At 42.7% G+C, this 22,311-nt stretch overlaps 2 protein-coding genes across 3 annotated transcripts in view; one reads left to right on the top strand and one right to left on the bottom strand.

Annotated features, from left to right (window-relative positions):
• Positions 1-1,216: 1,216 nt before the first annotated feature.
• Positions 1,217-6,511, bottom strand: dkk3b (dickkopf WNT signaling pathway inhibitor 3b). The gene is made up of 7 exons (XM_012839064.3): positions 6,186-6,511; positions 5,830-5,955; positions 5,318-5,386; positions 2,900-2,992; positions 2,636-2,780; positions 2,092-2,242; positions 1,217-1,671 (listed from the first exon to the last, which is right to left on the bottom strand). The coding sequence occupies exons 1-7, from the start codon at positions 6,384-6,386 to the stop codon at positions 1,599-1,601; spliced, it is 858 nt and encodes a 285-aa protein (XP_012694518.2). The 5' UTR covers positions 6,387-6,511; the 3' UTR covers positions 1,217-1,598.
• Positions 6,512-12,148: 5,637 nt separating this feature from the next.
• Positions 12,149-22,311, top strand: part of mical2b (microtubule associated monooxygenase, calponin and LIM domain containing 2b) — a 48,843-nt gene continuing 38,680 nt past the window's right edge. Inside the window, exons 1-2 of one of the 2 annotated variants that reach the window (XM_031565313.2) lie at positions 12,149-12,396; positions 18,088-18,431. In XM_031565313.2, the coding sequence (XP_031421173.1) occupies positions 18,180-18,431 (252 nt within the window). In that variant the 5' untranslated portion in view covers positions 12,149-12,396; positions 18,088-18,179. Of the gene's footprint in view, positions 12,397-12,443; positions 13,921-18,087; positions 18,432-22,311 lie in introns of those variants that run through there. The other variant, XM_031565315.2, reaches the window with a different exon arrangement.

The raw sequence follows: 22,311 nt of genomic DNA, 5'->3' as shown, positions 1-22,311 counted from the left end.
AGATGGATTTGTAACTCAGAACGGTTGTCTTTTTAGTTTTGTCTTCTTCATCTGGTCACAAGATGATCAAATTTAAACCAAAGCCATCACACCTTTGGTTATGTCTCGTATCGTATCGTACCAGTTTATTCTGATGGTTTCTCCTCTTACTGTATTGACATTGTCTGAATGTAAGTCGCTCCAGCCTGACTCTTTGCACAGTGTACTAGAAGTTGTGGATTCACTCCTGTGTGTGGGCCTAACGTGTATCCGGAGCGCTTGTGGAGTCGGGACACACTGATCCAATGACTTGTGGTAATTGTGATGACTTGTCTTTTTCCCCCCCGAGGACCACCATTTGAAAGGGATGCTTGCCTTCATGTACTTTTCGATCATTCCCTTGTGTTTGGTTTAGTTTTCAGGATGAGTGTCGCTTAATCGGAATTATGGTGGTTAAAAAATGTTAAACACTGATTGGTGTATTCAGGGTTATCTCAGCCATGTACAGGATTTCTTTCTCTTTCCGTCTCTCCATAATGTGATGAGCGCATCTTTGAGCAACAAGGGAGCCTTGTTATAGGGTCACGTCTGCCATTTCAGACAGCATTGCACAACTCTGTTAATCACGGTGTTTTTTTTTTTTTGCGTGTTGGGAGACCCCTTGCAGTCATTGGACCTATTTTCTCATTTGTGTTGTAATTATTTTGTAGTCAACCCCAACCAACTCCCAATACCATGAAGTGAAATCGCACATCCCAAATCGAAAAATCCAATTGAGGTGTTTACACTCCCGATCATGCTCCTATACATTTTCTCGCAAGTCTGTCATCTAAAAAAATCAATGGGTGCCTTTTGTTTGTAAACCAAATAAATAAATAATGTTAAATCATGAAACACAATGTATCTCTTTTTTTGTTTATTCACTTTTCTGTTAGATTTGTTTATATAATCTGTCCTCTGTATTAGCTGCTTTACTGAACTTGGTAAAGAATGTTTGACAAGGTCTTTTTAAAATTGTAAATACAAAAGCCATTAGTTTGCTCTGCTTAAAAAAAGGAATGGGGGAAAGTATGTTGAATACTGCCATCTACTGAGTATTTCATTATATAAGCGACAATGACTGCTTCTTTCACATCTAAATGCCTTTCACAGCAGGTATGCCAGACTATTTCTATTCACTCTGTGCTGTTGCCTTGACAATCTAAATACCTTTCTGACAAACACCAAGTAGTCAAGAACCTTTTAGAAGTTTTTAATTTAGCCATCTTTGCAAAAAAAAAAAAAAAGATATGCTTGATTTAAATATGATGTGTTTGATATACAAACTTTACTTGTACTTTAATGATACTTTACAATGCCTCACATGAATACAAGAGTCATTGAATTTTATTATAATAAGTACAGTTGTTTTTCAACAGAGAAACAAGGGTTATTGCCAACATGTTTATCACAACAGAAATACTTGGTACAAAAATGGAAGACCTCCATGCTCATATTGGTAGTAAATGTGCTGTTGTCCTCCAACTGCTTTGTGCTCTGAGGAATCTTAGTGTAGAGTCAAGACACATTTAGAGCCAGAAAAGTCAATTCAGACTTAAGTTGAGGAAACCACTCATGTTTTACATAAAGTCTGGATGTGGGCTATCATCCTCACCAGATGAGCCTCTGGCGTCCAGGCAGAGGGATCCACGTCTGCAACAGAACAGAACAGCCAGTGTGAACTTACAACAGTTTTCATGTCTGGCCACGACGTATGAACACACACATATGCTCTAACCCAGTGACCATGCACCTGAAGGCTTGGGGTGGTTCAGTATTGTGCTGTTAATGTGGATGTACTGAAAGGGGGAAAGCCTTAGCAATGTTAAACATTCAGTCTGTGATTCTGGCAAAAGGTTGTTGAAACTTGAGCTCGACAGCCAATCAAATTACAACCCTCCCTTTTGTGCTCCTGCAGCAACATGTTGATTGGCTGGAATTGTTTATGGCTCAGTCCAAAGCATTTTTTAGGGTTGTGGTGGGACATACCTCACAGGCAGCTAGAGGAAAATTCAGACAATAAGTGTATTGAATTTGCAGACTGTACCTTTTTAATTCACAAAACATGCTTACCTGAGGGGCTGACACTCAAGGCCCCCAGCACAGGGGCAGTGTTCCCTTGGGCCTTCCACGTCCCACAGCAGCATGTCCATCAGGAGGTTGGGGTGGCTGTAGCAAGTCTGGTGCTCCTGGGGTCGTGGGGTGCACACTGGAAAGAGCAGCTCTGCAGCAAAAAGGAGCGGGGCGAGGGGAGGGCGGTGGAAAGTTTCCAGACTGGTAATGGCTGGTTGTGGCTTTTGTGAAAGCGCTAGTCTTTGCAGCTAACGGCAAAATTGATGTGACCACATTCGCATCAGCATGTCAAGACATGAAATATTCACTTTGGTGAGAGAGAATGCAGTGTGGAATAAGAGGAATTAAATATAAATAAATATCAGGCCTCCATTGTGTAGTCCCCGAGGAGGCCTTCCTAGTTCAACTTTGCAAACATAAGACGACAAACTTTCTTTGACTCTCGAGACGACACACTTTCTTTTACTCCTTTTAAACGTACTTCCTTTTAAAAAAATAAAATAAAATACTTTATTGAGATTATTGTCTGTCTTCAAGGCCTTACCCTTCTGAAAGGCACAGCAGTGCTCTGGGCTGCAGTCGCTCTGGTACTGGCAGATGCTGCCTGACTGTCCTCTTTTGCCTTCCCCCGAGCAACTTCCCCACACACACAGTTGGCCTGCACAGCACTCCTCGTCCTTTTCGCAGGTCTGTCAGGGATGAGTTCACATTAAGCCAAAAGGCCATTGACCCAGGACACCTAATATTCCATCAAATCATTGGGGTTCTTATTCCTACGTGTTGGGTACATTGTGTTAAGTCCACTTACAGCATCGGTGGCCTTGCAGGGGATGCATTTGGAGGTCCGTATCTGGTACAGGCAGTAGCTGCCGTCTGCACAGTCTTCATCGATCAAGCACTCCTGTGGTAAATAATGGCCGGTCGTTTGAAACATTGTTGAGCACCATGCCATATAAATCCAAATGAAATTCAATGCCAACATAAAATATGATGAATTGCCATGTAAATTTCTATGAGTGATATAAATCCCAAAAGAAAAATATCTTTAAGGCACTTCACAATACAACATTTTAATTTGCTTAAATAAGTGCATGCTTGGAAAGACAGATTGTGGCAAATCTGTGACCAAGTAGAACATAATGGTCTTTTTAGATCCATGTTTCTTTCTGGTAAAGAAGTATGTCAGAACATTGCTGAACACAAGCTTTCCCCTAGATTCCATCAGCTAGGCGTGTTATTCTACCCGTGGTGGTTTGTAACCGACATATCAGATGAAAAATAGAAAAACTGGGAAAAAGCATTAGGATCAGTGAAAATATCTCCGAAATAATCCAATTAGCTCAACTCCTTATTGATAGTAAACAAACAAATTCAACCGTGTTTTGAAAATACTTTCCCTCTAGAATAACCCAGCAGTAGTCAAACAAACAAAAAAATAATCTTAGCACTTCCTAAAGCTAGAAATCACATGTAATGTAAAGTTTGTGCAGTGCTTATCTTCTTGATCAGACAAAAAAGTACAACAGATAAAAGAAGAAAAGGGTGAAAACCAAAGCCCTTATTTTGGCCCATGGTGATTTGGGGGACGAGGAAAGTAAAGTGCGGACTTCTGACAAACTGCCAAAGCATGCCCCCTCCCCCTAAACATGTCACACTGCAGCTATAAAACTAATGCAGCACCATCTACACTGGCTAATATCACTAGTTCTTAAGGGCCTGATTACAGAGCTAAATCAAATGTGTGTGTGTGTGTGTGTGTGTGTGCACCCATTTTAATTCCTTAAGTACTCAAGCAGCAATGTTTTATGTAGAGACCAGATCAGAGAGCTGCCCGAGCCCCTCCTGCCTGCACACAGCCCAGCCCAGACCAGACCAGACTGACGTGGCTGAGTCATCTCTAATGACTCACCCAGATCAACTCCATTCGGGCAAAAGTTTTCCCTTCTTCCCGCTCACTTCTCAAAGCCAGCCAGCTTCCTGTCCTCAAAACAAAACATGTTGTCGTTTGTCAGAAACCCCTCCCTCTGTCTGAAAGTTATTCTGGTCGAGCAGTTGTTCTCTAGGGAGGTCTTTGTGTCTGTAAGGCAAATTCACATCAAAATGCAAGTTGCAGCGTCTTGGGAAACCCAGCTGACATAAAAAAAAGAACATTATCCCACACGAGTCCATTTTTTAAATGAGCTGAAACCATAAACTTGCACCATACGCTCAACATATGTGGGCAACTTGGGCACCGAACACAGCGCTGGTTTCTGAAATGAGGCCATACTTTTTGCTACACAACAACTGAGATTTTGAATGCATCCTCCAGCACAGTAGCAACGTGAACTATGCAACTAACACAACTACCAAATAATGATTCTACGAGCCATTTACGGTCAAATTCACAACAGACCACTTTCCATGCATTCTTTCCAGGTTTTCTAATGTTACAAGCACAGCGTGTGGAGTTTCCTGAGGGAAAAGCGCCCAAGTCAGCTATAAAATAACTAATGGCAGTTCAGTCTGTGGAAAATACTGGGGCCCTTGTGTGTATTGACAGCATAATAAAGCTTTGGGTTAGATGCCTTACATGGAGTAAGTAATTACAGTTAGAATAGACGTGCACTGCACTGCACACAAGAGCAATAAGCCTTTTCTTCAGTCTCTCAAGTGTGCACAGTCTTTAAAAGCGGTAAGGACGTTTTTTGCAGTTTTCTGTTTGTCGAAAATGATTGAGCAAATGAAATGCTTTCAGTGTAGAAAACAATCTACATAGCCAAGTAAAATAGTCTCAGAGCAACTGTGAATACACATAATGAAAACAAACTGTTCAGCCCAAATGTATGTATATTATAGGACATTTCCTAAATGAGTGGTCCACAGACAAAGTTCCAGAGGAGGTATCTCTCTAGACCAAATATGTGACTGGCACGTATTCCCTTCATCCTGTTTATCTCAGATGGTAAAACAAGAGGAGTCCTGTTCCAAAAAACTCAATGAATAATTACCCTCTTCTGCCCATCATATGACTCATCATGGTGCATCCTGTCTGCACCACAAACTCAATGCAATGAACATATTCTTTCCTTTTTATTGCATAGAACTCCCTGGTTAGGGACTCGCCTTTCTTACTGAAGAAATCACTCTTCATAGGATTCATTGATGGCCAAGTTCACTTAGATACCAAAGTTTAACCTAACTAGTCAAATCAATTTCACCAGTCCACAGTAACTCAGTCACTCACATGGTCAACTTCATTCCACCTGTCACTGCTTTGGATCAGATGAATCTCTCCTGTCGTATTGTCCGTTTCCTGATGACAGAAGCACAGATGCTTTAGGATCATACACACCAACAGCATATAAAGTGGAGTACTACACATCTAACGGACACATCACATAAACTCATAGATTTGTGAGCAGGTTCTTCACATGGCTGTAGAATTTTTATATTCCTTGTCAACACCTCTAAGAAAAGAAAGTCTATCTATTCGTTGTTAAGAGGGACAACAAAATGGGTTGTCTGTGTTCCAACTGATTGTTTGGTGGACCATTTTTAGAAATAGTCAAAGCCTCACTGAAACTTAATTTACGGTCATCAAACATGGTATCCAATAATCTGCAGAGAGGTTCAATGCATATACAGTATTTCCTACCCAACATGATAAAAACACTGAATTAACAGTCCGTGAAAACATGAAACTCAACTATATTATAAAGCAAGGCAATAAAGCTGTGGAAAAGCGTTGTGGCATACCTTAATGATCTGTTCAACTATGTGAACGGCTTGACCTTCCAGCACGTCCTCGGAACTTGTCAAATTATGATAATTTGGAAGCAGGTCGTGTGCATAAGATAGAGATTTAGCACTTTCATTGTTCATCTGCAAGAAACAGTCTCATAAATTAGGCCTAGTTCATGAAGAAGTTAAAATGTCGAAAGATATAGACATGATGAAAAACACTTTGGCTACTAAATTATCATTTACTTTCACCAAAACGTAAATGTAAGGCTCATGTTACTCCTTCCAATATAATACATTTGATTAGACTTCAATGAAACACTTTGAAAGTGTTCCGAATTCGCCATCCGAAGCGGTTCTCTCTTGGTTACCTGCTGCACGGCTTCCTCCAGTTTATGCTGCGTATCCTCCATCAGTTTTTCCACCTCTCTGAACATGTCGTTCAAGGTAATGTGTCCCCGAGCCAGATTCACATCAAGGGTCTTCATGTCGTTTTTAGTGTAAGGAGCCGTACGACTTGCAACGCCATTGAAAAAATGTAGCCAGACATAGAGTGTTACAAACTTGAGCATCGCAGCGACGAGACAAATCTAGACTACAACGAAGTTTACGTCGGAGGTCCTCCTTCACCGTTTATTTAGAAACTATGCGAACCGGCTATAGAAAAAAAATCCGGAAGAAGAATTAATAAAGCGGTGCGATGCCTCAAAGTAGGCTACTTGGCTTTATATTTGATGACCATCCACACAATTAGCCTTTTTTCAGTCTCTCTACTAGTTAAGTCATGTCACATGTATTTATATAGCATATTTAAAAACAACAGGGGTTCTACCAAAGTCATTTCCAGTCGAGGTGGATCAATTTACAAAATAAATAAACCAGATTAAAATGATAGAATAAGAGATTAAAAAGACCATAATGACTAAAAACATAGAACGTTTAATGTATCTAAAGTATTGGCTGTAGGACATACAAAAGCAATTAATGTGACTTGCAGTGGAAGACCAAATAACATATTATCTAATCATATAAAAAAAGACATAGACGAGGAAAAAATGACGATCAAGAAGCAGACTTTGTTTTTGCGTCTTTGCCGGATATTGTTACGTCGCCAATGAACATTCAGGGAATAATGCTGTAGTGGTCTGGATGACAGGGATCTCAGATGCAGACACAGCACATAGGGCAAGGGTAGTCAAAGGTGTTAATACACGAGGAAACCTAAACCGGGCATTACACATAACACACTGACTAAAACGGTAGAAATACACACTGACATTAACACAGGCCGGGCAACACGAATACATTCTAAAAAGGAACACTTAACACAAATTCTAACATCAATCACTTCCACTACCATTATGGGCGAACTATATACAAAGAGGGAAACACAAAGTGCACCCTGCACGCTATACATAAATGCAAAGGCATTTAATACAAAGTCCCTCAAGTGCTGGGTAAGTTGTCTATTATACTAAGAGCGCCGCTGGAGCGCCTCTGTTGGTCGTGGTGAAGGAACGGGGGAAGGCGGCACACTCCCAGTCTCTCTGTCCCGGTGTGAGTGAGCCAGGGGCCGGTAGGGTGCAGTCTGTCCCAGTGGACTACTGCAGATCACGTCGCTATACATTAAAGCCACATTATGTAATAATTTAACCTTAAAATAATAGCTTCAAAATAATTTTGGTGGTACACTGACTTGTAACACGGAGAATAGCGCCTGTGCCCCTGCCACAGCATGCCATGGTACGCTCTACCAATCTGACAGGGCGCAAAACCTCTTACGACAATTACGTAATGCTTTATGGCGCCACCTCTCGCAACAACTTAACTTATCTGCTAGCTAAAGAAGAAGCTAGCGCACTATTCTCTGTATAATCTAGCCCAGGCTCGCACCTCACTTCTAGTTCTGGAGGGGGACTGAACAGTAAGTCCACTGGCATTCGGAACTCATGTCCAAACATAAGGGTTGCAGGGGTGCACTTTGTTGACTCCTCGACTACTATCCGGTATGCCCATAGAACCAGGGGCAGATGCAGGTCCCAAGCTTGCTGCCGCCGGCGAGTCAGAATGGTGAGCTGGGTTGCCGTGCGGTTCATAGGTGAACCCGCCTGATACTACTGCAGTGGGGCGCTGGGTCAGTCCCTTTTTGGCCGTGCATAGACGTAGAGCTCCACATCGCGTCGACAGCCTGGCCAGTAAAAGCAGGACCGGAGTCGATGAGGCGCCTTGAAGATTCCAAAGTGGCATGCCCCCACTGAACCATCAGCAGAAGAACCCGGGAGCACAGGTGGAGAGGCACCAGAAGCTGCAGGACTCAAGACAGAGTGTCTGAATTGGCATGAAGGCGGACAGCTCGTTGGCGAATCTTGAAGTCGAAGTCTTGCAGAGTCTCGACCCACCGAGCCAGCTGCCCCTCCAGCTCTTTGAAGTTGAGCAGTTAGGTGAGATCAGTGTGCAGGAGGAACCATCTTCCAAATAAGTAGGCTCTGAAGTAGCGAATTCCCAGGATAACATCCAGCAGCTCTTGACGAGTAACACAGTAGTTTCCCTCTGTTCGGCTGGGTCAGCAACTGAAGTAGGGGATCACCCGTTCACCATGTTCCCCCTCAGCACTGCACCGAACTGAAGGCAGCAGTGCAATCTTAACTCCACTGGAACAGCTGCGGGCTGGCTATGGTGGCAAAGTCCCTGACAAAGCACTGGCGATATAATGCCAGCACCTGGAAGCTCAACGGTTCTCTGACGTTATGGGGAATGACCAGTCTCTCACTGCTACCACTTTCGCTGGATCCGTAGACACCCCTGCCGTGCCAACCACATGGCAAAGGGACGCTTGTCTGTCGCTGGAACAGGTGACATTTCTTTGGGTGCAGACAGTGGACAGTAAACAGTGGAGGACATGTGTGCATATGCCCGTCTCATCAGACTATCAATGCCATTGGCCAGGGTCCGGAGCAGCTCAACCATACAGATCAGACCACAGGAGCTCTTATCGAAAACATTGTCCAAAGTGCCGCCCTTGTGCCCTGGTTAAGGCGCTGTAATCAGCCCTCTCAATAGGATCCAAGAGCAACACAACAGTGCACCGCCCGTCAAACAAAGAGCAAGTTGAAGGGCTTTCTGGTCATCCAACCAAGGGTTCGCCCGGCCTAGCAGTTTAAATTCGGCACAGAAAGCCTACCAGTCTGACTTGCTGTCATACTTCGGCATTTTAATGGCTTCTACAGCTCCTGGGCACCACCATCTTTGAGCCAGATGCCGATGTTGCAGCTCTCCTTCTTCCACCGCGGGTTCAATGGCATGCCTGGACCCTAGAGCAGCAGTGGCGTCCAGTTTCTCTCTCGTCGTCCTGGGTGGGGTGTGGTGGCTCCTTCGGCTGCTTCTTCATGCTGCTCCCATGGCAGGGACATGGCCAGGTCCAGCCCCATTAGGCTTCTTGGAATATTGTCTTTTGGCCACACCCCTGCTGCAGCTGGGTGACTAGGTCCTTGATGTCTCCTGAAGTGGTCATCTTCTTCTCTTCCACAGGGTGGTGCTAGATCCCACTTCTATTCTTTATGTAAGTAAAAAGAAAAGGGCTAAGACAAATAAAAATCAACATAAACAGGCAAAATCTAACAAATAAAAACAGAATGGATAAGAGAAAAATAAATACATACATAAAATCAGAAAAATGGATAATAGAAGTGAAAATAAAAGTGAACTTGATTGTACAGCAGGGGCGCTTCCAGCTATTGAAAAGATCAGTGGCTAAGTCAAATTTGCCTGAGACTTATTTTTTTTGGTTGCCATTGGTAGGTTGGGAAGGTATATAGATAGATATTTATAGGTAGATATTTAAATTACATGTGTGACATCCCTATATCCCTATAAAGCCTATATGTACTGTATGTGTTTTGTTATTCAAGTTTGATTTGGCAATACTGTTTCGTATGGTCATATAATAAAGTAAATCTATTTGACATTTAATTAAATTAGAAAGGGCTGTGTAAGCTTGGGTTAATATAAAGATACATCAGTAAATGTACCCAGTACCCAATGTGCATACCTATGCTGATCGACAATGAGTTACCTTGACTTTTCTTGACCCTAGCCAAGTTTTTTAAAAACCTGAGCTTTTCATCTGGGTGTGAGCATCTTCCAACCTTGTGTGTTCTCCCACAGTGCACTTCATTACTCCCTTCTCCTTCGGACAATGAGTTCCAATATGTTACACAGTCTGTCTGTTGTTTTGATATGAACACCTCCATTTTTAGAATACATGGGGCTAGGCTTAAAATATTTGGGGTTATAGCGATTGGATCTAACAACATAATAATAATTAATAATTAAGACCTTTGTCAGGTTTTTAATGGCACACACGACACACTGGAACACACACGTGCATATATGGAGGCGACACAAGACACACACACACACACACACACGCAGGTAGGCCTGAGGTCGCGGTGAATTTATTTTCTGCATTTTTCCCATCCTGGACCATCCTTCCTCCAGGACCCCCCAGGAGCAGTGGGCAGCTTGTAGCGCCCGGGGACCAAGTGAAGTGAACTGTCCATCTTTGGTCAGGGATGGACATGTGTTCGGTTATTTTGCATGTTTTTTCTGTTGGGGTTCTTAGTGGAGGAAACCCCTTGTGAACACGGGGAGAACATGCAAACTCCACACAGAAAGGCCCGGGAGATAGCCCACCTGAGCACTGTGCACTCTGGGGAGGACCTGCCCCCCAGAGCCAACAGCGCCCCATGCGGGAATCGAACGCATGACCTTCTTGCTGTGAGGCAGCAGTGCAAGCAGTGCAAGCAACTGAGCCACCGTGCCACAGTGCCGTACATCATTGCCATACAGTAACTTCCGACTGACTAAGCACAAAGTTAAAACCCAGGGAATTTTTCATTTTAGCAATTATTCTCAGCTGGTAAAATTAAGCACTTACAAAGTCTTTTCCCTTTTACCCCAATACAATGCTCCAACTGCTCAAGCAATACTGCATGGTCCACAGTGTCGAAAGTGCCAGTCCGATCTATGAGAACCAAACCTGAAACGCCCTTATAATAAGCTGACTCAGTGTTGTGCATCACAGGATCCCATTCTCATTCAAAACTCTTTGCAAATGATTAAAACTGCCTTTTCAAGTATTTTCCATACAAATGGGAGCTTAAAGATATATCTGAAATTGGAGGGGGAATCAGGATCCAGGTAAGGCTTCTTTAGCAACAGTTGCACCACTGCATGTTAAAAAAAGTGAAGGTACAACTCCCGAGATCCATGATTTGTTAATGATGTCAAGCACACTACTACCCATAACATTAAACCCCTTCTCTAAAGGGCGACAAAGGGGCAGCTCATGAAAGGACTGGGAACAAGGTTTGGTCTACCATCAAGATGTATAACTTCAGTCAATGACATTACATTTGTAATTGTTTATTCATTTCTTTATTCCAAAACATATCCACTAACTTTCTATATGCCTAGTACATTTTTTGTCATAATGATAACATTAATGATCTTTATCAAATGATGTATTTTTGGAACTCAGTTCACTGAATCTTTATGAGGGAAAACACGAAATTAAATTTCAGTAACCAGAAGCCTTTTGCTGAACGGGAATAGACTACTGAGGACAAAGTCAATCATCATGGTGGAGGTGATAATGATGATGATGATGATGAATAGCCTCTCCTTTCCTCGAAGGACCCAACTTTTGAGTTTTAGAATCCTACCACCAGTAGATGGTGCTGTTGCATCATAGAGATGCTTGATATTTGAGAATATGGGGGAACGTTTTGTTTATCTATCTATTTTTTTTATTTTTTTTCATTTTTTCCAACATTGAGAAATAGTATTGGAGATGAGAAGAGATTACCTAAATAAATGGTGAAGACAAAGTTACTGCATATACCGTTTTGAGAATATATGAGTATTCTTCCTGTAGTAGCCTAGTAACCCATAGTGGGTGCCTGTCTGACACTCTTGACTATATCCAGATAAAAATAAGGGACTTTGTGACTAGCTGAAGTTTGGGAGGTACAAGACTAAACACTCTTATGGATCGTTCATAATGCTTGAAATTAAATAAACGACGTAGAGCTATTGACTTGTCTTATTTTTATTCTTATTATTTTTTTTACATATTTTTAATACGTGGTTAACTGGAATATATTATTGATTTTGAAATAAAATAACTGGGCCGGATCTTAGGCTATTTCCTATGCCGTGTTGCTGTTATTGTTTGTTTGTTTGTTGGGAAGCCTGAGTGCGTAAGGAAACGTTGCTTACAATTAATCCGGGGATTGGCCAACAGGTCTGCGTTCCAAGTTTATCGACAAACTTCCCATTGGACGTCATATCGCCCAAGCGCCGCCTTGAAGATAATATGAACAAGTATGAGAGGCACCAGACCTTCCGCGCGCAAACTATAAGGCTTCATTTGGAAGTTTAGAGGGAAATACAAACCTATTTCGAGCTTTGCGGGTTTAGTAAATGCAATACTAGTTAAAGATTGAAGCACGGACGGTACGGACGGACATGGAATTGCTCAAAACCGCTGTCACTGAAGTTTGAACTGGCATCTGAAGATAAGTAAGTTCACTTGCTAAACTGCACTTCACTTGAGCGTGCAGTCAATCACGCCTGATTGACAATCTTGAAATGCAATGAAGGTGCTTTATCTTTTATGTGCCACATAATCTTGACCGCTTTTTCTTGAGAACACGTAGGTATCCTTTCAACGAAGTCTTGCGATCAGTTTCAATGAAAGAAAAGTCTATTAAATTTTAATTCACAATTAAGGGCGTGCTGGGGTTGGGTTTCTGGTATGCAGTTACGCTTTCTGACTAAAGTTTCAATTCGTAAATATTTTATCGTGGGTCATATGTGGATTTTATTGTCTAATTTTCAAATTTTCTACCGGGAAAGTAACTACATTGACTAAGCGTAACCTACTATTTAGTTGAATAGTTTGCGACACATAATCACATGACTTGATACAATGGTAGACTTGCAAGTGCATACACTTACAGTGTGAGGTTAGGTTAGGGTTCAGACACATCCGTCCTCATCAGTGTAGTAAGGAGATTACCAATAAATAGGCCAACGTGCGTCAAACATTTATTAATCAGAAATGGATAATGCCAATCCTAATGAAGTGTGAGCTTTTTGTTCTGAACAGTTTCTTAAGCGCTCACTTGTGCAACATGTTCCTGCCAAATAATGAGTTATAATTAGTGTAATCAGAAGTATGCCGGTGTTAGGTTGAGGGAAGAGTGTGCACGTTGGTCTCTAGAATTCAGTTGCAAGAACATATATTTTCCCCTTGAGACAACATCAATAGTTCGACAGTTGGTGTTAATTGGTGGGAACTACAATATCCTGTGATGGTCAGAGTTGACTTATGTCAGATGGGTCAAAAATGTTTCACTCAAACGTTCATTGTGTTGAATATTGCCTGATGATGGTCATTGTTTGAATTGTACTCTCTCTACTTCCTGACGGAATACAACTCACTCTTGTGAAATATTAACAATAATTTACAAAAAAGGTAGTCAATGTGATGGGGTACATAGAAAGGTTTATCTGATTCAGGAGTTCTAAGACGAGGAGATGGAGGACTTTTCATTAGCTCTGTTGACAAGAACAAAGGTTACTCTGCTTATACTGCCTATAACTGTGCTGTTAAAGGAGTGTTGATCTTGTTCTCATGTAAATATAACCAATAATGCTTATCTCTGAAGTAGTTTAATAGTCCAGATTGATTCAATTTTCTTGTTCACTCACCACCTCAACTTCTCACACTTGGTGTATGACACACATATATTTAAAAATAGCCTATATAGGAACCTTTTTACTTTTTTCATGGATTTTTACAATCAGATGTCCACTATCAGAGCAGCACTAACAAGCTGTTACACAACTGTCCATTTCCTGGTTCTTGGTACAGACTTATAAGGGCTGTTCAGCCTATCAACAGAGGGAACGACAAAAATACACCCAAGTGCTGGTGGTGGTGTCACTGTCATTGCTGTGCCATATGGCTAGCTGTCAGGAGCGCAGCCAAACTCACTGCAGTAGGGAGGCGTGGAGTGGAGTAAGTCAGTGTGAGAATGGGTAGGACACTTTCCCTTTTCTTTGATGGCAGTTGGCAGATATAAATGTGTGTTTGTTCATCAGACACAAGGGCTGGACCACCACACCTTGATTTCATCGAGCTTTTCAAAACCCCCGACATTTACATGGTCGTTACTGAAATGTAGTACTACTTTTGCAACTTACTTGCTTGTTTGTTCATCTGAATGTTTACAGTATTAAAGTATGATTTCTTCTAAATTTGGAAGACAGCACAACAATCTTGAACAGAGATCACCAAAGTAAATGGTGGAGATAAGGTTACTGCATACACCGTTTTGAAAATATATGAGTATTCTTTTGGTGGAACATGAAATGATGTTTATGGGATGGATCTTTTTAGCACTGAGGCTAACCACTGCAGTCTTACATCTGCAATAACAGGAGTCGGTGGATATCCTCCCCTGTTTTCTTCTGTTCCATGGGATTACATTAGATGTTTGCTGTGTAGTGAGTGGTACTCCTTCAGCCTGTTGCTTTGGATTAAGGCAATAACTAGGCTGCTTGACTGGGCCAGGCATTCATATTAATGTTTTTTTCCCCTTCTGTGTTTGTTGAGGAACAAATGTCCTTTTTTGTGAGAAGTTCTGTGGCTATTGATGGAGTGTATGCTGCAATAGTTGCCATTTTAACAAAGAAAAGTGAAATTTGATGGTCTTTGTTAAAGTAAAAAGATAGATATGTTATGATACGAGATGTATTGGGACACTCCGTAGTCTCATTAACTCGACTTGCCTACCTTTTTTTTTGGAAGAGTTTCCAATTGAATGACCACAAGACTCATGAACTTAGAGATGGCATGACCTTGTGTGCTATGATGGTTAACTACCTTGTTTAAAAAAAGAAGTGTCTGAAGAGTTTTCCCATGAACAGTGTATCTAGCAATAGCGCAGTGGGCTCTTCACGGAAAGCTCTGTTTGCATGCGCTTGTCATCAGTTATCAGTGGACTGTGACTTGGTGTGGATCTGTATAGTTCCACTTCCTTTGTGATGTCTGCTCACTAACCTCTCTCAGTCCTGTTTGTCACAGGAGCAGAATAGCCTTCGGGGCAGGTATGACTAGTCAGTCCACCATACCATACGTTTTCCCCCTCTTGAGGACCTTAGTCAGTGGGATATCGTCTGTCAACACAAACTGGATGAGCAGGCTAAGGCAGCTTAGCAAGTGGGAATCATATGCGCAAGGATGATTTCATTTAGCCACCCAAAACCAGTTTCTTATTTACGGTGACCTTAAGGATCATGAACCATGGATAAGAGGATCCTACCTTTTTATCATTTTGCTGTTCATAAGCAGTGGGCATGTCATGTTGAACAATTGACCAAGATCCCTGAATGTGATGTAAATGCTATGCTCAATTTCATATAGTGCTTCGCTTCTGAAAAGGCACAGTATAATTTCCTAGATGGGAGGTTATGAGGTCTATGTCAGAGTTGACACTTGCTTCTATAGGTTGAGGGATTTGAATTAGAAGTGCCCACTGGGCTTCAGCTCGAAACTTGAAACCCGTCTATTCTGAGCAGATGCCTTGTGAAAGCTGCACCGCACACACACACACACACACACACACACACACACTCGCAAGGCTACTGCAAAAGATCTTCCTGGGTACACTAAAGTGATAGGGCTCATTGGTGTTAAAATCTTTTCAAAGGGGAAACCTCTCTGAAGGTGCCTGTGTGGTTTTTGTGTAGTAGCCATCGCCATTGTGGGCTGCTCTTCTTAATGAATTGTCTTCTTCTTAATGAATTATCTAACCCGATCTTATCTTCCTCTTAATTATTATCCTCTTAAGTCAAACTTCCTTTTCCTCCGTGGCAGTTGGTGCTGTCTCCTCCTCACATCAATTCTTCCGTTATTGTGTTTACCTCTGTCTCCTCCATGCCCCAAGGGAATGGCAAATAAGCACTTGGAGCAGAAGAAAAGATCTATCTTTTTTTTGTTTTCATTTAACGTATTCCTTGGGTGTTTCCTGTTTTTTGATGTCAGCAGACCAAATCTACACACCGAATGATGGTAATCTTGAGAGGTCATTACAGCCTGTGTGGTGGCAGCATGACTTGTATTTCCCTTTACTTAACTCCCAACAGTCGCTTAGCTCGTCAGTTAATTCTGTAAATACTACACTTAGCTGATTTTTGAAATTTGGATGCTTGTTGTACACCATTCCAGTCGTGGTAGACATAGCATCGCGTGAGTGGATGGGGAAGGCCTGATGAGTTTCTTGTCCCAAGGCAAAGCAGTGTGGTATCGGTTAAAGTTGCCCTTTATGGTGTGGCTATTACCTGTCTGGAACTTTGGCCATGACCCTTGCCCTCTCAAACACCTGGTGGAAGCATGGAAAAAGCACACACTTATTTATTTATTTTTTACCCAACTCACCTCTGTGCACCCAACTGATTATGGCCAAAACCACAAAATCGGTGAACCCCAATTAGCACGAGAAAAGGTAAAGAGAATAATGAGATTGGCCCTTAAAATCTGGGTTGATGTAATGTAAGTCCTTTGCTGAGCACAAACACAATCCCAGCCTGAGTGAGCACAATGCTCTCTCCTTACCTATATTGGTTTGCAACCCTCCCTCCCCTCCCCAGCATATTGTGTACAGCAAGCCATGTTAGCCAGCCATAGCACAGTGAGCGTAGTAAAACTGAAGATGGTCTCTCCCTTTTCTCAAATACTTACACAAGCGGAGGTCATGCATTTAACCTTAGGACGTCTGGAATGTTGGCTTTGTCACACCACTGCTCATGTGAATTACTCTCCTGCTGAACAGCGACAGCCTCTGCTGTAACTTTAGCCTGTAGTTACTGATTGTTCAGCTTTATAGCACTGGCACACAATGTTTTCTGAATTCCCATTTCTTTGAGTAAGTAAAGCTCGCTTTGGGGATGTGAAATGCCCTATAGTTCTAGTCTACGCTTAGCTACGGTTCTTATTATTCTAAAACAACTTGCCCCAATTACCTCCAAATCGAGGGAGATTTCAAGTGCGATACGGTGTCTGGTATTTCCTTCGAAAACTCCCATGGTGTGTTGAACTGCACAAAGTCAAATATAGACAGCACCCTTCCAGTGAACTTCCTGGACCACACTGCCGTTTGCTGTGCTTATGGGTGTCTATGTGTCCTAAGGGGCCTGGGAGATTTCAGTGGATGAAGTCCAGGATTGGAAATGTTGGGGTCAGGCTTCATAATCATGATCTATGGAGTGAATTCTCATGGGGCCCTGCGTCTAAAGCATGGAACGGAAGGGATGGGAATGTTTTGAGCGGGAGAGGCTGAGCAGAGCAGCTGTCTTCGGATATTGCCTCCACAGTGGCAGAGGGGAAGTTGTAGCTAGCTGTCAAACTCGATTAGGCCTCCGAGATCGGAACCCTCCCTCAGGCCCACTAAAGGAGTGGGATGGGGAGGTACGCTGCTGTAGGCGGCCAGGCCTGGGACAGACCGCTCCCTCGTCTGGGTTGCACCGGCCTGCACACGGAGCTACTCGCATGATTTTAAATATCACAGAAACCAAACATTCCTTGCATGCTCTAGCAGCAGTTACTTTTTTTTATTATTTTGACATTCTTTAATGTTGAATTTTGAAATAACGTATAAATTACTTATTAAATCATTGGTCTTGGTGATGTAAAGAAAGAACTTAATGTAACTCTATGCCAAAAATTAAACAAATGGCATAGGAAACAAAACAAGATTCATTTAATTTGTTACTGCAGTTGTTCTACATGTAGGTTTAGCAAAGTGAAAAACATTATTGAAGTTATGTGGTGGACATCATTTTTTTGCAAACACTTTGAAGGGACTTGGCCATCAGAGGCACATTCCACCCTAATTCCTGTGTTAAAAACACCTTTGTTCTGTCTGACCTGGCGAGCACTTTTATAATCCCATCAAGTAGTTCATGCCGGTAAATCACTACAAATATGCCTCAAAAAAGGGTTGTGTCCGCCGTTTTAGAACTTGGTGTGAATAGTTGCTCCAGGTGAGTTTCAGCCAGGTCTAAGATGATCCTAAGTGAGCTGAGACTGTTGCTGATTACTGGTGACTCCTGACTGACTTAAAAGCTTATCAGCTGTTCAAAGTCCTTTTAATGTGAATATGTCTTGATCATTGAGATTGTGTGTGTTGTTGCTCTTGATTTCAGCTCTGAGTGGGAATGTGTGCAGCACTCGTCCTGGATTTGAAGACTTGAGTGGCTGGTAACAGAACAGAGGCAGCAAGCCGTGAGGTCGGAAGATGGGTGAACTTGACGATCAGGCCGGACAGCTCTTTGAGTCCTTCATCCAGGCATCCACGTGCAAAGGCACCCTCCAGGCCTTCACTATATTATGTCGGCAGTTGAATCTAGACCCATCTGACTACAGTGCCTTCTACCGCAACCTCAAGAGTGCTGTCACCTCATGGAAGGCCATACCCCTGTGGAACAAGCTGGACAAAAGAGCCAGCCACAAAGAGTACAAGAAAGGCACTGCCTGCACAGACACCAGGGTAAGATCAGATCAACACTTTACCTCAACACGAATGACCGCTAATATCGATTTTTTGATCATACCTGAGATTGTGATTAATCTATTTCCTGTCTATTATATCCTCCTAAATGAGCCTCGAGGCAGGTTTTGGGGAAGTTGCTATGGCTGACACTCTTGTTGTGTTATGTTTGTTCTGAATGACGGGAATGATTTTTTTTTTTGTCCCTTGTCTTTGTCACAATGTGAGATTCTGTTGAGCAGTTTATCAGCACATAAACATGTCAGCACATATCTCTGCATTTGCATGGGAAGGGAAAGTATCTTCAGAAATGGCCTAAATGCTGGCAGAGCTTGACGGAATTATTCAAATGGTACTCATTTGATTTGGTAGTTAAATCACTTCTGCAACCCTTAGCCATGTGTCTAGTAGTAGTTGACTGTGGGCTAGTGTGGCTGTCATGAAGCATGAATTATATGACTTTCCAGATTACTTTTGATTTGATTTCAGATGCCTTGTATTCTGTAAACCGATTGAGTCAATGAATGTGATGTTTTTTTCAGCCCCTATATGAGACCTGTAGGTCTCTTGTCATTGCCCAAAACACACAGGAATGTACTGGCCACGAACACTGGAAGCACTGAATAATAAGTGTCAGATATCCCACAGGTACTCTACAGGTTGGCTTCCTCAGAGCAGTGACGACATTCCTGCTGCCTAGATTAGCCGTTTCTGCGGGCCAGTCAGTGCACGGCCACCAGAGACGTGACCATTTAAGTAGAAATGCTTCGGCATGTTGTGCAGAGTGCTTGAATGACTTCATAGTTCTCCAAGTCCCTGATAAGGAACTGATATAGGGGCTAAAGGGAAGGAAGGAAGGAAGGCAGGTCCTAGCCTAGCAAAGTGAAGTCGATACTGAAGTGTGTTGACAACCATAATCAAGCAACGTTGCCTTTACATTTGAAGGTGTTTGTCTTCTTTTATATTTCAGCGGGATAAATGGTGATTTTTCATGCTCCATTTTTTTTGGGAGATTTTTGCATAATGTTTGCATAGTGTTATGTGCCTGTATGAGCCTTCTGGGTGTGTTGTGAGCCTCATTCAACAAAACACTGCTGATGAAGGAAGGTGAATGCAGTCATGTTGTTGTGTTTAGCTGTTGTGGGGTACAGACAGTGCATGTTTTACTGTAAAGGAGGGTCTTTGCAGATCTGGGCTACAACATGCGGTGCATGTTGTGGCAGTCACCAGCCAGTTGCACATTGTTGTCGGTGTATCCTGCAGCTGAGGATGTATGGTTGAGCAGTTGTTATGTTGGTTAGGTTAGGTTGTTGGCTGTGTGTGTGTTGTTGGCTTTGGCAAAGTATTAGCATGTGACAGTGAGAGGATTGGCCAGTGTGGGAAGTCCCCAAACGATAGCACAAGGAATTATTTTTCTTTTCCTGTGTATAACTAAAAGGGAAAAAAAAACTGTTGCATGCGTGTTTGCATTTTGGTACTTAACAAATGATGGCCGAACCTTCAGCTGGAGCAGGCGGCTTCCTGTAGGCCACACATCTGATAAAATGCTAATTACCATAAATCTGCTTCAAGCGGCGCAGATTTGCATTATTTTTTTTAATCAGAGTAGTCATCTCTTCTAAAAATGACGTCTACACAAATATCATTTCTACAGAACATTTTGCATTTTCACTCCTCTCTGCTTTCCCTGTTCCCCTTCCTGAGGCCACAGCCCTGTGATTGGTAAAAGGTGGAGTGGATGGTGCTGTACAGTGTACACCAATGGGTGTTGCAGATTGCACACTTTAATGAATAAAAATGCACTTTGATGATGGATATGGGAGGGTTTCCTTTGGATGGTATGTGCCTAATCACAGGGCAGGAAACACAGGCCCACAGGAAACCCTCTCCCATTACTGCAATGCATAGACATTTAGAATGAGGGGGAGCCACGTGAGCTTATAAGACTGCTGGGAGCTCCACACTATTTGTGCACTGTTGTTGTTGTGAGTTCTGTTTCAGTTCTGTTCTGTTTTTTTCCATTGCTTACATATTTTAGAGCCTGTCGCTATAGCTACATGGAGGTCATTTAAGATGGAAAAAATGTCGAGAGATACGCAGTGTTATTTGATCAGAGGCAAGTGAGATTGCTCTTGATTCCCTGAAGACTCCTTTTATAGTTGCCATGCCCTTATCAGATGAGATGGTTGTAAAAGTGACTGGAGAATTTCTGTTTCATCATGACTGTGTTGTGAGGAGCCTGTGTCTGTGTCTGTGTTGTTTATTTAGTTGACCAAATAAAACACATCTGTTGTTAGATCTGTTTCATTGCGTGGGACGTATTCTAGTTCTTCACAATGACCTGTATTCGACCTAACCAATTCAGTTTCTGGCATGAGAATTCTTGTCATTTTACTTGTACACAGGCAAAGATGTTACATTCCTTGTGCTATTGACTTGGTGACTTCCCACAGCAGCCAATCCTCTCACTGTCACATGCAAGTACTAATAGCCAGCAACCTAACCAATATAACAACTGCACCAACCATAGACCCTGTGCAGCAGGCTTCAACAACAATGCACATCTGTCTGGAGACGTCCGCAACACGCGCCGCATGCTATACCTGGGATCCGTAAAGGCCCTCCTTCACAGTACAACACGTGCCGCATGCTATACCTGCGATCCGTAAAGGCCCTCCTTCACAGTACAACACGTGCCGCATGCTATACCTGCGATCCGTAAAGGCCCTCCTTCACAGTACAACACGTGCCGCATGCTATACCTGCGATCCGTAAAGGCCCTCCTTCACAGTACAACACACGCCGCATGCTATACCTGCGATCCGTAAAGGCCCTCCTTCACAGTACAACACGTGCCGCATGCTATACCTGCGATCCGTAAAGGCCCTCCTTCACAGTACAACACACGCCGCATGCTATACCTGCGATCCGTAAAGGCCCTCCTTCACAGTACAACACACGCTGCCTGTAGCCCACAAGTGCTAAACACAACAATATCACTACCCAACCATGAAACCAGAACAGCAGGATACAAAGATGTCAACAAAGCTGCCTTTGTCAGCATTTCACTGGGGTTTTCAGTCAGACACCTTCCTTCATCAGTGTTTCATTGAGTTAGACCCTCAACAGTGCTGTCCGGCATCCCAGACCCACCCCCCTCCATACCCGTGATGGGTTAGAACACATGCCACTACCAGACAACAACAGTTACACCTCAACAAGATTGCACATATCTCTGTTTTAGTTCAGGTGAACTCATGACCCCAAGTAGTCTGCAAGCGCCTCTGCCACAACCTCTGGCTCACATTTTCAGCAGCCTCAGACAACTCCTTTAAAGCTCCTTTGAGTGACTGTCCTCAAAAACTAAAATCCAACAAAGGTGTTGTGGTTGATTTAGCCGTCACAACAATCCACTGTGGAACTTGAAGTTGTCTACCGACATTAGCCGGCAATCTCCAATCCCGCGCTTTGCCGGGTCCTGTCCTGCAGCCTTTCACCAGCAGCAACCCATTGAAATGCCTTTGTAATGACCTCCATTGCCATGGTGAAATGGTACATCCAGCTATGATTCAGATCTCCAAATGCTGCCAAGATGTGGTGTAGCTCAGGGCTCAGAGTCAAGAGAAAACTAAATTCAAATACGCTATTTATTAACTTAGCGGACACAGATACACAAACAGATGCACATTTTCATTAGTAGGTTTGCTCCCTAGAAATAAAACTTCTAGAACCTCTGATAAAATGTGGCGTTTTGTTTATTTCATGCTTCAGCGAATCATAGCTGATTAGATTACCAGCAACGGAATTTTAGGTAGCTGTCGCTGTTTAGATAGGAGTACATAATTATGAAGGAGCAGAGAAATCTATAGACCCATACAAA

Source organism: Clupea harengus, chromosome 3, assembly GCF_900700415.2.
Source record: "Clupea harengus chromosome 3, Ch_v2.0.2, whole genome shotgun sequence".
Taxonomy (NCBI): Eukaryota; Metazoa; Chordata; class Actinopteri; order Clupeiformes; family Clupeidae; genus Clupea; species Clupea harengus.
Note: the sequence above shows the minus strand (reverse complement) of the source record. Positions and strands in the feature narration are given on the sequence as shown.